Source organism: Pyrus communis, chromosome 10, assembly GCF_963583255.1.
Source record: "Pyrus communis chromosome 10, drPyrComm1.1, whole genome shotgun sequence".
Classification (NCBI taxonomy): Eukaryota; Viridiplantae; Streptophyta; class Magnoliopsida; order Rosales; family Rosaceae; genus Pyrus; species Pyrus communis.
In genome coordinates, this window is record NC_084812.1 from 5,728,122 (window position 1) to 5,745,373 (window position 17,252).

Here is a 17,252-nt window from a genome sequence, read left to right on the forward strand (position 1 = left end):
CGGGCCCCTAATGGGGGTGGATTGTGACATCCCACATCGCCCAGGGGAATGATCCTTATATGTATATTCTCATCCCTACCTAGCACGAGGCCTTTTGGGAGCTCACTGGCTTCGGGTTCCATGGGAACTCCAAAGTTAAGCGAGTAGCGCGCGAGAGCATTCCTAGAATGGGTGACCCATTGGGAAGTTCTCGTGTGAGTTCTCAGAAACAAAACTGTGAGGGCATGGTCGGGGCCCAAAGCGGACAATATCGTGCTACGGTGGTGGAGCCGGCCCGGGAAGTGGTCCCTCCCGGGCGGGGATGTGACAATAAAACAATGTTGCAACACGCTCGCAAAATCCCTCTCTCATGCTCACGAATCCATCTCTTAGCCATCGTCTCATGCATTGTCTGGTCATCGTCTCATCCATTGTTTGGTGATTGTCTCGGCCACTACTTTTGCTGCTCTAGATTTGTGGTCCGATTATGATGTTTGTTTGCTCGATGACAATGGTGTTGATTTTTCAATTTCTTTCCATTCATCAGTACGTTCTGACCAGTTAGGAGCCGTGTTAATTAGCGGAGAAAACAATCTAATAGAAAAAGCTAACGAGAACACAAAAATCGCACATGGATGAAAGCATAATTAAAGTTTGTCAACAACCACCATTACCATGTGAAAAAGATTAAACTCTAGGAAAACCAACTTTCTCACCTACCCTCTCTCTCCCTTTGGTTGGGGCTCTAGTCCCTTAAAAATCTTAGAAAATTAGAAGGGTAACTCTAGTTTTTTCTCTATGAAAAAAAAATGTCAAGTTAGGCCAGGGACCATTCTGGTCCTTCCATGGCTTTGCCTCTGCCTGAGTTCATTAGACAAGTCCTATTGCACGTCTATTGTTAGATGTCAACAACTTTTGAGCATGTTGACTGATGTCAATAGTTTTTTAGTGAGTATACCGACAGATACCAACACATGCCTAGTGAGCCTATCAATAAAGCCAATGGCATACAAAAGCATGAAGTTAGCAGCTACCCTGCCTAGTGGCATAAAGGCAATTCATAGAGGGCATCTTAGATTTTCCAAAGGCAGCACCCCTCCCTCCCATGGAGGATTTCTAAGCTTGGAGAGTCATGTGACCCACCTTGCCCCAAGGTGAATCCGTCCCTGTACACTCTCCTATAGATTGTTAAGACTAAAAATCATGCTACCATCAGTCGTCTACACCCGCTTAAATATTTTCTTATTGCTCATGAATGTAAGAGGCTCGCATCTTATCACTGCTTAGAAACTATTTGTTTATATATATATATAAGCATCGTTGCCACAAACTTTCCATTCAACTGCATGTGAGATTCCATCGAATTCATGCTAGTAGCTACTAGCTAGTACATCACCTGCACCGCCCCTAAGTTATGGTTCCTATTTTATGGACCACTGTTAGTCTATTTCTATATAATTGGCCGTCAGACATGGACATCTAACGTCTCATCCCTTCTGTTTGGGGTCACAAACCATAACGTTGGCTAATGGTGGTCCTCAACCTATGTTCTTTAACCTTTTTTTTTTCCCTCTAAAAGATATTTAGGTAGACGATGAATATGAGAATGATTTCTCCTTCGAATTGTCACTTGTGCACATGGATGAGTTATCAAATTATTAAGACATCACACTTTCATACATTTGTAAGGTTTATTACAGAATGAAACGCATTAATGCTTAACAGTTGTTCACGTATCATGCAATGGTGGATCTAGAATTTGAACTTTGGGGGACCTAGTGTTAAATACAAGTTTTTTTAGATAGGAACAAAGTGTGAAGCGCGCAAAATAAATTAGTTTATTCACTTGGTGGACTTGTTATGCAATTGTCAACAAATATCCGCAAATGTTGAAGCAATCTGATGAGTAATACAGAGAGAATTTGTCAAGTGTTGTTGATACACCATGCTGAATGTTGTCGACATACCATATCGAGATATGTCTAGCATGCATATAATGCATTCAAGCATTTAATAGGCACAAAAAAAACTCATACCAAATATTCGGAAGGTCCTCAAAAGACATTCACATGTATATTTTCTAAACTCAGGTGGTCCTGAGACCACCTTGATCCCTACTTCCATCCGGCCCTGATGTCATGTCTACAATCACATTGAGGTTGTAGTTTTCGTTACATTATTTGTAATTTAAATACTACTAAACATTAAACCTAAAACAATTTAGAATTTCTATCATGTGTCACTAGTTATCAAATTTGGTCTACGTCATCTTTTACCTGAATTGAACACCACAAAAATTAATTCTCTTCGTATAAAGGCTTGGTTGAGAAGTACGTACGTATGAAAAAAATCTTGAGCATGGATTCTCCATGCATGCGTTTGCTCACAAGAAAATAAAATTAAAAATAGGCTTGGGTAGGACATGTTCAAGCACTCCACAAAAATAGGCTTAGAGATTATATTTTCAGATCAAATGATGTGATTATTGATGGGTTTTTTTTTTTTTTTTTTTTTCAAATCAAAGGATCTGATTATTGATGGTTTAATTTTTTTTCAATTATTTAAAAATAAAAATTTAATCATCAACTACCACATCATATGATCTACAAAATATAATTTAACTAGATGGTCTTTGTAGTATCATCCATAACATATTTGTTAATCATTTTTTAGCATAAGACGTGATTGACTTCAGGTAGTACACATCACCGCACAAGTGCATGCATGAATATTACGTGTTAGACCATCATCAATGGAGATGCCAAATTAAAATGTTAAATTTGATTTTTATATTTGATGTGGCAAAATAACATGTTGTAAAGTCTCTTAATACCAATTGAGATGTCAAATATAAATTTTTTGGGTTATTTATAAAATCAACCAAGTTAGAATTTAATAATAAATTAATTAATAAGCGAAGAAAAATATAGAAATATGTGGGCCCAACATTAAAATAAAACAAAAGAAATTTTGACGTTGCTTTCAAAATTGGCAGCAAAGTGGAGAATGTCAATTCATGCAAGATTTTGACATTCTTGTAGAACAAGAACACCATTCTTTTTTATCAAAATAGTTCAGTAAGATTTTAACATCTTATTTGGAAATGCTCTTAGATGCTACTTAAAAAAGGATCAATAGTCATAGATGCATCTAAATGCACGTTTATATGTGGGTGAAGCTAGAGATACCATATATTAGAACCATATTTGTAGACCACATAATATTGCGGGTGATTATTTTTTTTTTTTGAATAAATGATATTATCTAAACTAAATGGGTAGGGGAGTTGGTTAAGCCTCAAATTAAGCTAGCCATAATAATGTGGTTCAAATTCGTCTTTGGTGAGAACGAACCTAAGATTTCTTACTTACAAAAGAACCGAAGTGAAAAAGAACCTAAGTTGTTTAAACTAAGTGAAGAGAAACCTAAGATGTTTAAACTTCTTTAAATCATTAAACAAAATAAAATTAACCGTTAACCGATACATTACGTGCTCTACAAAATAAACTAAAAACATAATTTTTTTAGTATTTTCTTTTTACGAATGGCTGAATGAGTGTCCCAAAATAGATAAAAATGTCGGCAACCCCGTGACCGCATGGGAAGAGTCCAAATTAAATCAAAAGTCGGCAACACAAACACAAACGCAAACACAAATACAAATTCAATGTCGACCAAATTAAAACAGAAATGCAAACTCAAATTTCAAAGATTCTCATTCACTCCACGAACATGAAAAAAGAAAATATCCACAGTGGGGGCGGGCCAGAAACGACACCGTCGCACGAGTAAAATGTTCTCCTTTATCCGTACAATTAACTTGCGCCACGTGTGACGCATGTGCGCCCTGCCCCATCACTCTCTCGTCTTTCTCCCGCGTTTCTCACACGGGTTTGTCAACGTCCGTTTCACTTTTGTGGTTTGTTTTGTCAGCTACATAATTTGAAACACGAAAATAAATATTACATAAATAAATATATTATATAATGAAAATTATGACTTTTGATTTTTTTTATGTTTTGGTGTGGAGGAAATTGGTGGTTGATTGGTCCTCCATCGTTGTATCGAAAAATCTAGATTTCATACTTGATATTACTATTTTGACCCAAATGACATCATGTATATTAGTGTTGATAACTTGATATCAATCATGAAGTACACGTATACTATACTACAGGATTGGTATACTACGTATGAGTTGTACTTGATAAAGAGCACATATACGAAATGGACAAATCAGATTATGAACGAATCGAAGTGAGCATGAAACTAAAAAAGAATTTACATTGAAATGTTTACTAACTGTTACGAATCAAAACGAAAATAAGGTTGAAACTTAATATAGTGTGATTAACTTTGTACGCTCATGCAGGTCTACCACCTTGCAATCCTTACTGATATTGTTCATGCTTAACTATCTAGCAATATCGGATTTATAATAAAAGGTCTTGATGGTATTAGAGATAAAATATGTCACATCCCGGCTTGGACCCCCACCATATCCCGAGCTCAACTCTACCGTAGCACGATATTGTCTGTTTTGGATCCCAACCACGCCCTCACGGTTTTGTTTCTGGGAACTCACACGAGAACTTATCGGTGGGCCATCCATCATGGGATTGCTCTCGTGCGCTACTCACTTAACTTCGGAATTCTTTAGGAACTCGAAGCCAGTGAGCTCCCAAAAGACCTCGTACTAGATAAAGATGAGAATATACATGTAAAGCTTACATGATCCACTTCCCTAGACGATGTGAGATATAACAAAATATCTTATATATAAGTTGGATTGTGTTATATCATATGTCCGATGTGAATCTCTCTCTACTCTCCTAACATAGTATTTTTATGAATCAACATAAAAATTTGTTGATTGCTAAAGTACCTTAGTATAAAACTAGTTTTACTCTTTTTTCTTGGTAAAACTAATTTTACTTTACATCTTTAATAAAATATGAGGGTAATATTTTATAAAAAAGTTGATTCCCATTCTTCCTTCTCCAATCCCACATCCTTCCTTGTGAATGCCATTATTCAAACTAGAGAATCTCATTCCCATTTTTATGCGCGACACATGCATATTTTGATTCTCCTAAAGTTAGTAAACAAGGAAATAACATGGAATAAGAATGACTCTTACTCGCTACACATGCATATTTTAGGACGAGCATTAACGTAACAAAAATATTATTTTTTTGTGACCGAAAGATCACGAGTTCGAGTTGTGAAAATAATTTCTTTACAAAACAAGAATAAGACTAAGGTTGTATATGATAGATGTTTCCTTTCCGATTTTCGCAAAACGTGAAATCTCAGTAGCGTAGAGTCGCCATTTTGACATAGAAAAAAAGAAAAAGAAAAAAAGTATAGAATCGTGTATCTCGTCATGCTTTTTGTAATCCATTCTTCTTCTTTTTTTTCCTTTTATTATTCGTATGCGAGTCTAATTCAGTATCTAATCATGCTGTCACGATTAATTGGACTAAAAAAAAAAAAAAAAAAGCAAATGAAAAGGAATATGCATGCATATGCCTAGATTTTTAAATATATCACTTCTTCGCACGATTTTCAACAGTATCTAAATTTTAAATCAATTTTTAAAATTAAAAGAAAAATAATATATATAAGTATATTTTAATTAAAATCTCTAATGAATTATGGGTTGCATGCATGTTTTGGCAAGTAAATAGACGAAGAATGCGAAAGAGATATTTTATATATGCTTTGGCAACTTTCCGATATTGGGAGTTGGCACTTGGCAGTAGCACTGTCCGCGTGAAGTGTTTCAGTTGGCGGGAGGGAAAAATGGGCTCAACTTGCACTGCTGCAGTATCGAAAAATAATTATATCTATGCACTTAATGAATATTTAATTTCTATTTATTTTTATTTATTTTATAACTAACTATCTTATTTAGTAACATTTTCATTTTACTAAATATTACCGTATTAATAAGAATATAATTTTAAAATATATGTAAATTTTTTTTTGCATAATATTATATAACGAATGCTAGTCGAATGGAGGGCAGTGAGTTTACAGTGTGACGCTTCAATAGAAAAGACGATGAATAGTGTGACGCTACTTCCGTCCCGTTGCGCACCTGTGGGATGGGACATAAGATACCAACCACACACCTAACGCCGTTAACAGCCCCAAAAGTGTACTAATAACTCAATTTACCAAAATACCCACGGATGATAAATTAAATCATCAGTTTTGGCCCTTTTCGGCAAGTTGGGAATGGTGGGGCAGGGGTTGGGGACCATGGCGCCGTTGAATGCTGACTCTTTCACCAGCTTAGCATTATTTAATAAATTAATTAATTCTTACTCGGGAAAATTTATACATTGGATTTTTATGATCTCCCCTATTTTACAGTTTTGAGTTGATTTGTGTGGCATACTTCATAATTTATATGTTTACTTTTTTAGCGTTGGATATTATTTACGTGGTAGGAAAATAAATTAAGTTTCATAATAAGACTAATAATAATATGGTTAAAATTCGTTTTTAACGAGATCGAACTTAAGATCTCTTACTTATAAGTGAAGATAAATATCATTAGATCGTAATACTACGTAATTTTGTTACGGTAATTCATCCTTTCCGGAGATATTTTGATAAATAGAATATGTCAACTTTTATACGGATTAGACAATGACAAAAGATATTTCAAGTTCCAACATATAACGTGAATTAAATGACAAAAATGGTGGCGAGCGAAGAAGAAATAAAGAATGATGAATGGAAAACAACATTGATTTGAGAAATAAATGAAAAAAATTTATTAAAAGTGAAATGAACTTCAAATGATTTTTAATTGTTAGTTTCATTTTGTTCACTTGTTTTTGCATTTGTTCTACATCTCTAACACCATTCCTCATCAAACTGAAAAACCGAATCTTTAACCAAAAAAAAATGAAAGTACAAAACTAAAAACAAAATATTTATCAAATGCGCCTACCATCTTATAGTCATTTTCATTTTTCTCCACACTTTAACTAGTATTTTGTTTCATTTGATAAAATTTAAAATTGATCCTATCCTAATCTTAACTAATTATTCTATTAATCTTTTATATTTTTTTAAGTAATTTTACACTTATCATCTAATTGTTCCATCATTTATACCATTCTCTGATGAAGATAGAATCTGCGAACGCATGTAGGTCCCTTTTCTATTAAAGAGATGATACAACTAAATGACAAGAGTACCATTTTTTATTTTAACTATTCTTATGACACATGACTTTATAACGCGATTTGGATCCCATCCGGAATCCAAATTGTGGGGATGCTAGGGATTCTCAAATCTTAGTAATTCATCATACATCGTGCAGTAAAAAATCATTTGATTTTTATAATTATTTAAAATTAAACACAAATAGTACCTGATGAAAACTGACCGCACAATATACGATAAACAACTAGTATGTTATGATCCTTAAGATTCTCACAAAAATGATTCGGAGAGGAACCTCGTCCTTTATAATGTACAATTGATGCATTTCTAATTCATCTCATCTACATTTTATGGTCCACTAATAACATCGTCTCAGTACCTTAAGACTTCAAAATTCTCTCACAAACATTCATACCCTAAAGAAATACTAAAAGCATTTTTTTGTTACCTAAATAATAAAAAACCTAAATAATTGTATACTTTATATGTTAGTGCTTAGTGGATTGAAGTTGAAGTGCACGCGAAAGAAACTGAATATATTTGTATACTTTATTTCCAATTTTTTCCTTAAACAACAACGATATTTTACGTTGAATAAATATTCTATTCACTGCATAAAGGATATATTTAAAAAGCATTCAGTACAAAATAACATTTGCAATAGATTAAATAAAATACGTTATGACCAATCGCAGGACAATGAATCAATGAGTATTTTATTTTAGACTCGGTCAACACAATGAAATATATAATAAAACCCCACTATCTTCACTAGTAAATATAACAGCCCAAACCCTGATATAAAATTACAAATTATGTATGGTTAAACACTCCATTACCATTTGCAACTTTTTTAACGATAAATGCTAACGAGACTCTCATAGACTCTCTGCATTTTATCTTTTTGATAAAATTTTAATATTATAAAATATTATATCAAAATATAAGATAATGAAGAGTCTATAGACAGTCACATTTTGAAACTGTCTTCTTATCATTTCTCTTTTTGAATTGAAAAATGAAAAGAACTTATATATGGTATATTAAAGTTCTCTACTGGTTCTCATGAGGATTGCCCAAATATTATTATTTTTTTTTTTTTTTACAAACGGTATTATCTATACTAAAGTGGGTGGGCTGAGCCTCACAATGAGCTATTAATAATGTGGTTTAAATTTACCATAATCAAACCTAAGATTTCTCACTTACAAGTAAAGAAGAATACCACTAGAACGTAGTGTTAAGTGACATGATTGCCCAAATATTAGTTACCTATTTTTTAGATTATTTGGATACTCCTCTTAGTCTTGTTATTTCTACCTAATCTAAAAATTTGGTTTGAAAATTTGTTATTCTATATATTATATAGATTTAAGTCCTACACTGATGCAAAAATATTCTGTTATGTTAAATTTTGTGTTGCACGGAGAAGAAGAAGCTCCAAAATCATATAGGAAAATTTCAAACGTGTATTTGTGTACCTTTTCCTAACCGAAAAATGAACATTATGGTGCGGAAGTAAAAATGTAGGGTGGTGTTATCTATGTACCTTTTATTTTTATTTTTAAACAAACGATATTATCTACTCTAAAATGGTGGGGGAGCGAGTTAAGCCTTACAAAGGGCTGGCCATGTAGCCCTTTTTATCTTCACATTCTCGCAATTTTCAATTAGCGGATCGAATGAATTGAAGATGATTAAATGCCATAAATTAATAAGGGGTGGGTAAATAGTATAGGTGGGCACAATTTAGTTTGGTGCGATTTTGAGAAAAACCGAAAGTTTTTCGATTCGGTTCGATTTTCTAGCTAAAATCAAAGTGGAACCAAACCATTTGGTTTTGGTTCGATTTGGTTTCAAACAGTTTCGATTTTGATTTCAAAGTATAAGTCTTAAGGTTATATTTTATAGTTATATAAGGCTACATATTATACTAGGGGTGGGCGCGAGTTGATTTGGGTCGGTTTTGGGCCAAAACCGAAACTAAACCGACCTAGTTGGTTTGGCCAAAATTGCAAATCAAAACCGACCAAGCTGGGTCTAAAACCGATCAAGTCGGTTAACCGAATGTAGCATATTGGTTTGGATTGGTTCTCGATTTGTGTGAAGACGAAAATACATAATAGATTTCTCTTCCAAAAGGTACATAACATAACACCAATATGAGTGATTGCTCAAAGAAAAGTACAAATGAAGCAGCCCAAAGCAACAATTGTTGGGTTCTCCAAATGGTGCCCCTGTTCTTCTCCAAATGGACTCTTAACTAGCCATGTTTTGTTTTCATGTGGTGGAAACACAGTAACTCGTAAATAACTAACCATTTATATTACTACATGTATTAATTATAATTAAAAAAATAAGATTAAATATATGCGGGTCGGTTTGGTTAACTGTACCCTATGAATTTTGAGAACCGATTGCCAAACTGATTAAGGTCGGTTCGGTTTGCTTTAACCATTGAAAATTGAAAAAAAAAAAAAAAAAAAAGGAAACCAAACTAAACCGTCGGTGCGGCTCAGACAGTTCAATCGGTTTTTTTTTTGTAAAATGCCCAGCCCTAGCAAAGAAATGGATGAGCAGGAAAATTCAAAATCTGAAGTGATTCAAGTGAAAGAGCTCTACCACGTGTCGTTGCTCCAATTTGATGTCAATTTTCAGAGCTAAAGTTTTGATTTCTCTCAAAGTTGCACCCTTCATGTTAATTTGAGTCCAAATTTAATCTTCAGTTCTTCATGTCATCATCAGCGTCAAAATTGTCCCTTTCTTATTGATTTTAATTTGAGCTTTGATTGTTTCTAAAAAATGTGTTTCTTTCGAAAATTAGAAAAAAATAGTTTAAAGGGGGTCTCTGTTCTTGCTTTTTTGGCTCCAAATTCTATGTGCCGTGTCATTGTTTTAGTTTGCAGACAAGGAGAGCAACTTGCTTTCTATTTTCACAAAACAGAACAAAAAGGGCACGGAGCAAGTTGAAAAGTTGGAGTGCATGAAGTTGAGAGAGATGAGAGTTGAGAGAGACCACCTGATTGAGTGACAAACACTAAGAAATAGATGAATTTTTGGCGTCATTAAGTCCATATTATATATTATTTTAATTTTTATGGTACGGTTCGATTTCAGTTTAGTTTCAGAAGGCTAAAACCGAAACCAAAATAATTTACTTTACTGCGGTTTGATTTCAAGATCGCAAAATCCAAACGATCGGTTCGATTTGACTTGATTGGTTTTTCAATTTCAGTTTTCAAATCAAGTGCCACCCCTAGTAAATGGTTCAAAGAGTTTGTAGATTGCACCTCCTGAAACGTAATGAAATAAATGGGAGGGCACAAGTGGTTATTAACTTACTGCCTTGGTGATTAGAGGCTGCCACTTCAACTCACTATGTCGCTCTTCAGATATGTTTCTTTCTTATTTGTATAGAAGATGATGTTATCTATGTTAAAAATGAGTTCCATATTGATAGAAGGAGGGATCTTGTATGAGCTTGTAAGAGGGTGAGCTACTCCTCGTATTTCCAATTGATTTTATGGTGGAATCTCAACTTTCTTCATGGTATCAGAGTAGGTTGTCCCACATATGAAACCAAATGACCACATGTGTTCCACGTCATCTTATTGTGTTGTCCACGTGTTAAGCTAAAAAATTTGCCAAACATGAGGGGGTGTTGAGAATGAGTCACACATTGATGGGATGAGGGACCTTGCATGGGCTTATAAGAGGTTGAACTACTTCTCATATTGCCAATTGATTTTAGGATGGAACTTCAACTTTCTTCAATTCACACACTCATTCTTATGTCCTCAACTTTTTTCAATCCACACACTCATTCTTATGTGCCACACACATTTTGTCCTTTAATCTTCTATTCATTTGGTCTGACGTCTGAAACTGAGAAACTTGTGTGAAGTAAAAAAAATGAGTATGTAGATAGAACGTAGATTATCCAGGAGATCGTTGGAATAAAAAAAATTAAAAAATAAAGGGGGAGGGCAGTTCTGTAACTAAACAGAGAATGCATGGGCCATGCTGAAGTTGGCAGACAGGAACGCGAACCCGGACGTTACCAACGAGCGCAAAGAACACGTGTTTGGAAATGTGAAACCGACGGGTGGTGGGATCCACGCGGAATGCTGCGAGGAACCAACTCAACTCCCAATGGCCTTTTTTTTTAAATACACATATATTCCTCGTGCTTTTTAACTCGAACACAAATAATAATTTAAAACAATAAAACAATAAAACAACCAATTGATAATTAAATAATTAATTTAAAAATCAATAAACAAATGAAGATGAGCCCGTGGGCTGCTGATAAAAGGAGGGGGAGAGACACATAGGACCACAAGTCTTCTCTCGCTACAAGAAGGGTATGGAGGCAGGAGGACTCAGCGCAACGACAGAAAAGGGAAGAAATATTGCGTTTTGAATTGTGGGTTGTGTTTGGTTTCTGTGATTTCGAACTGGGTCGGTGGGAAAAGAGTGGATTTTGAGTTGTGGGTTGTGTTTGGATTGTCGGATTGTGTATTGGGTCGGTGGAGAAATGTCGAGTTCGTCGGAGACTGCGGAGGTTTCAGGCCAGAGAGGGATGAGGACGGCGGAGAAGCCGTCGAACTTCACTCAGACATGCAGCATGCTTTGCCAGTACCTCAAGGAGAAAGCCAGCTTTGGAGATCTGAATCTTGACATGGCAGGCAACAACATGCAACAATCTAATCGTAAAACACTTGTCTTTACTTTTTAGCCGGACCTTAATTTCTGTTTGGTTGCTGAGAAATTAGAGAAAGAGAAAATGAATTTCATCTAGAATCTTATGTGTGCATGTCTATGTTTTAGGCTTTTAGTTTCTGTTTGGTTGCTGAGAAACAAAGAAGCTTTCCAATTAGAAAATCAGAAAAGGGAAAGTTTTTAGTCACATAAACCATCAGAAAAGGGAAAGTATTTAGTCACATAAACCACCTGAAATAAATTGTGAACTTTTTTATTTTTTGTTCATGTTATTTTTCTGTTAAGATTTAATAAGATCTCATTCAAATTTGACCAAGAGCACCTGAAAATTGCAGTAAAAAGCACTGCTCTGTTTAATTTTGTTTCTATATCAAAAGGGTTTCAGAATTTTCCTTATTTGGTTTCTAAAATTGGACAATGTTTTGACAGGAGGAACACCTGAGATGTTTCGTCCGAAAGCCCCACCCATGAACTTCTTTCCATTTATGGAAAATTCTCGGAACATGCCAACTGCGGCTACAGACTTCAAGTCCATGGATTTGTTTCCTCAACAAGCTGGTTTTGGTCCCTCTGCCCCCACTCCCAGAGAAGAGGTCCCCAAGATGGCCGACTCTAGGTAATTTTTCGAAATTTACGGCGTTGTGAGGTTCCTGTAGTTAAAGTTTTTGTCGATATTGGAAGGCGAAATTCGGATTTCTGAATTATTGTAGCAACGTAAGATGTTCTTCGGTTTATATGTGAAATCTTTGTTAGCTCTTTTTGATCTGTTCATGATGTACCAGTGTGAAGAAATCTGCTCCTGGAGAGCCTCAGAAGGCGCAAATGACTATCTTTTATGGTGGACAAGTAATCGTGTACAACGATTTTCCGGCGGACAAGGCCAAGGAAGTCATGCTCTTAGCAAGCAAGGAGAGTTCTCAGAGCCACACCGCTCCGGCTTCACCTCCGGCCAATACTAACAATGTCTTTGCCTCTCATTTGGGCAAGAGTCCCATTAATTCCAGCAGTTCAGTTCCTCCGAGCGCCAACATGTTTCCTAACCTTGGCAATCAAGCGATTCAGGAGGGTGTCAAACCACCCCCTCGACCCGTTGTTTGTGGTAATTTTCTTTCTGTGATCATCGGTGTCTCCATATCTTAAGTAGTCCTATCAACAACACGTTTCTAATCAATGATTTCCTTTTCCATTGCAGATCTTCCGATTGCAAGGAAAGCTTCGCTTCATCGATTCCTCGAGAAGAGAAAGGATAGGTAGGCATCCGAAACAACTATACCATAATTCATGTTGGAGTAATATATTTTTAAGATCCATTTGATTGATCTGGTTTGCAATTTCTTTCTGTTTTTACAGGCTCAACACCCTAGCACCGTACCAAACGAGCAGCCCTGCATCCGGCCCGGCGAAGCCAACCGAAAACAAGTCATGGTTAGGGTTGGCTGCCCAGCAAACCCCAATGATATGAGAACCTGTGCTGTTGTATGCATCCTTAGGCTTTCTTACGGTTCAAGCCTCTGCTATGTTTTTCAATTTTGGCGGGTTTGATTTAAAGCCCGGAGTTCCATTAGCTCTGTATTTGTCTGTCATATTAGATCTAACTGTTGGTTAATCTTAATTAGTTTATGTAAGCATGTAATTAAGCTTTTGATGGAAGGAATTCAATTATTAATGATATAATTTTGAACTTTTATAAAATAAATTTACTTTTTCTTTTGTTGACAACGGTCCACAAGTGTCAAGCCCGAAAGAACGTTACTTCGCTGCTGAAACAATAGCAGCAACTGCTGAAGTCCTAATCTCAGATGAGCATGTGTTTAATTATAATTTTCAATTTTAATTATTGGGGCACTGTTTCCATCTGTGATTGGGGTTTGCAACAGCTAAATTGTAAAATTACAATTATATCTGCAACTAACGATCCACGACGAGTGAATTATATTCACTCTTTGTTGGTGGAGGTAGATAGATGTGTACAAGGTTTGCTTTAAGCACGTTCAACATTTTTATTTGAGTGGTCCTCAAAATCTTGGTTTCTCATCAACATATGTGATATATGTGGCCCCATTGCTTGTGGTTTGTGTCCAAAGTAAGAAGACTAAGTGGTACCATACAATATGAATTCCTTGTTTGACCAAATAAAGAATAGCATGTGGGTTCTAACGTAGGCAACTATTATGTGCTTTTTTTACTTTATCAACAAGTCTCATTGATGAGATATGAACTAAAAAAACCGACCATCGTACACTCGGGTATTTTTCATCTGTCATTAAACCAAATAGTTATGTGAACTCTGGGTGGCATTGGATCAAATAGTTCACATGAAACTAAACTGTTTTTCAGCAAAGTAAAAACTGAGTGTTGTAAACTCTGATCTTTTTAACAAAGTAGATATTGAGGGTCGTTAAACCTATTGGTTAAATGAATTATGGGTGTCGCTATACCAAATAGTTCAGATAAAATTAAATTATTTTCCAGCAAAGTAAATATTAGGTGTCACTGTGCTAAATAGTCATAGAAATTAAGAACTATTGAAGAAAGTTGGGATTTCATCATAAAATCAATTGTCAATATGGGAAGAAGCCCCACTACTTATAAGTACATGTAAGGTCCATTTTTTCTTCGATGTGGGATTTATACTCTCAATACACCCCCTAATGTATGGTAATTTTTTAAGCCTAACACATGGACAACACACATTGGGTAACGTGGACAATGTGTGGCCATTGAGCTTCACACATGAGATAAATCTGCTCTGATACCATAAAGAAAGTTGAGGTTCCACTATAAAACTAATTAGCAATATGGAGAGTCGTCCAACTACCTAAAAACACACACAACCCCTCATGTTGTTGACGTGAGATTCATACTCTCAACACTAATATCTTTTATCTATAACAAATATAGAATGTCATTAGACCAGTCACCAAATAATCATGTTGGCATGTTGAATCGTGCAATTTTAGAAATGGAACATGCATAATATAGTTGATAAATCACACAATGCTTTGACTTAAAGGGAAATGAGTTTTGATGCTAATTGCTAAATATGCTGGAACATTAACCACCACCTCTCAACCACTCCTCTTATCTTTAATGGCAGCATTATCACTAGATTTAGATTATGTTTCTCTTGTGGTTCACATGATTGACTTGTTCAAGTTGGACAAGAAAATCAACACGCAACAAATTCAAACAAGTCACATTTTCTAGGTTTTATTCCATTTTTGCTGCAAAATATTGTGTTCAAAATTTAGTAAACATTGTTAATTAAAAAATGAGGTGAAGTGTTCATTTATGTTCATGCTAAGGCTTTTCAGTGAAATGATTTATGAGATTGATATAACTTATTACTTTGATCATTGATATTGAAAATTGATAGAATGATTCTTAAGTTTGTCCACCGTCAATCATTTTGGTAATCACGTGAAAATCTCGTTAAATTGAGGCTAATTTTTGTTCAATCAATCAACCCTTCACTTGCTTTTCCATTCGACGGAGATTTTTTATGGACAGAGACAAACTTAAGAATCACGTCTATCGATTTTCAATATTAAGGATCAAAATGAAGAGTTATGTCAGAGATCATTTTGACTGAAAAGCCTAATGCTAATTACATCCTAATTGTAAACAACAGTGATGCCAGATTAAATGTTGTGGATCAGATTAATCAAATCACTTTGTTTGAACTTTTCAACTATCTCATTTGGTTCACGGAGTTGCTTTTTTTGTTTGACTCTATTTAAATATGAGTGAAACTACCGATTTGGCCATCTAAATTTATAAGCGAGAAAATTACCACTTAAAAGTATCTCATGAAGTAACGAAAAGTAGTGCTTTCCATCAAACTTATCTTAAAAACACGCGGTTTCCAACTTGAACACGAAAGCATTCTGATTAGTTTTTCTTGTCGACCAAAATAAACAAAGAATTGTTTTGGTTAGGCAAGTGGTGGCCTCTTTGGCCTCTTTTGACCGTCCCAAATACAACAATTGTATGGTATATTGTATACAAATACAAATATACGTATGGAAAGATTTCGTAACGCTATTTTTTTATATGATTTTGATATGCGTTTTTGTGGGGTTTATTCATTTTAATGAACAAAACAGTCTATCTCTTAGAACATCATTCGTAGATCATCTTTTTAAATAATCATACAACTCTAAAATCATTAAGATATTCATTTGTATTGAAGAAAATAAACGAATATAGTTCAATAAATAAACTTTAAACCTTTAATCTAACGTCATATGATTTAGATTTTGGTAGACATAATTTAAAAAAAAAAAAAATTAAAAGATAAACAGTTCAGATCGATAAATATATTATGAAGTGAACTTTACATGAACATATTTAAACGTTTATAAAATAAAAAAAGATAGCGCAACGTGTCAGCTGATATATATGTTTTTCTATTTGAGATGATGTGATATATAGAAACAAAAAGTAATAGTGGCAGACACTTGCATTGCAAGGCACTGAGCATCTTTATTCAAACAAAGAGGTTTGAAATTGTCACGTTGTTCACGATCATATCTTTATTTCTACATTATTTATTCGTTTATCTTCCAAAAGCATACGAGTGCTGAGTGGAGATATTTAGTAGGGTAATTGCTAATTTTTATTAATTGGGCATCACATGCAATGTTCTTGGTGGTGGGTAGGTGGGGTCGCCTCTCTTTTTCGACCCAATTTTATTTTTATTTATTTTTATTTTATTGTGATGGATTCCATGAATTGAAATTTATTTTTTATTTTATTGTGATGGATTCCATGAATTGAAAAAATATGTTGAATAATATAGAGAGTCTGATTTATTTATTTAAAAAGAAACAGTAGGTAGCTTTATTATGACAATCTATTTTTTTTGGGATAGAAAGACTCACAGATGCATTTTATCCTCATTATAACCACCATCGTGTAAGTCAACAGTACGAGGAAAGAACCCAAGACGTGTCGCATAAAATACGGGCATGAAATTCGTCCCTAACTACTAAGTCACCCCATGGTAGTTCGCATGAACAATTATTGAAATAAAATAGATTTCACATGCTTTTGTACTTTTTATTAATACAAGCAATATAATTGCTTTAATTACATAAGTAGAAGGGAAAGAGTTTAAATTACACAAGTAATTTTAAAAAAAAATTATATTAATCATCCAGACAATTCATCACTTGCTTTCACAATTTTTTCTGACTCATTTGCGTTCAGCATTCGTATTTATCAAAAGAGAGATGGAGAAGTTTTTGGGGGGGAAATGATCCTCGCCGAATCCCATAATCGTGGTCATTCATCGTACATCGTGCGGTCAGAAATCATTTGAAATTTTAAATTTTAAAATTAAATATAAATAGTACCTAATGAAA

General features: G+C 34.6%; 1 protein-coding gene across 1 annotated transcript; it reads left to right on the forward strand.

Moving 5' to 3' along the window:
- The first annotated feature begins 11,479 nt into the window (after positions 1–11,479).
- On the forward strand, positions 11,480–13,605 carry LOC137748272 (protein TIFY 10A). The gene is made up of 5 exons (XM_068488399.1): positions 11,480–11,876; positions 12,316–12,502; positions 12,669–12,985; positions 13,079–13,136; positions 13,237–13,605. Exons 1-5 carry the CDS (start codon positions 11,702–11,704, stop codon positions 13,346–13,348), a joined length of 849 nt encoding a protein of 282 aa, XP_068344500.1. The 5' UTR covers positions 11,480–11,701; the 3' UTR covers positions 13,349–13,605.
- Positions 13,606–17,252: the final 3,647 nt, after the last annotated feature.

Bases quoted from the DNA above. Each gene is read 5' to 3' on its own strand.
- LOC137748272 (XM_068488399.1), top strand. From the start codon at position 11,702: ATGTCGAGTTCGTCGGAGACTGCGGAGGTTTCAGGCCAGAGAGGGATG. The intron at 11,877-12,315 runs GTAAAACACTTG...ATGTTTTGACAG, and splicing joins CAACATGCAACAATCTAATC to GAGGAACACCTGAGATGTTT. The intron at 13,137-13,236 runs GTAGGCATCCGA...CTGTTTTTACAG, and splicing joins CTCGAGAAGAGAAAGGATAG to GCTCAACACCCTAGCACCGT.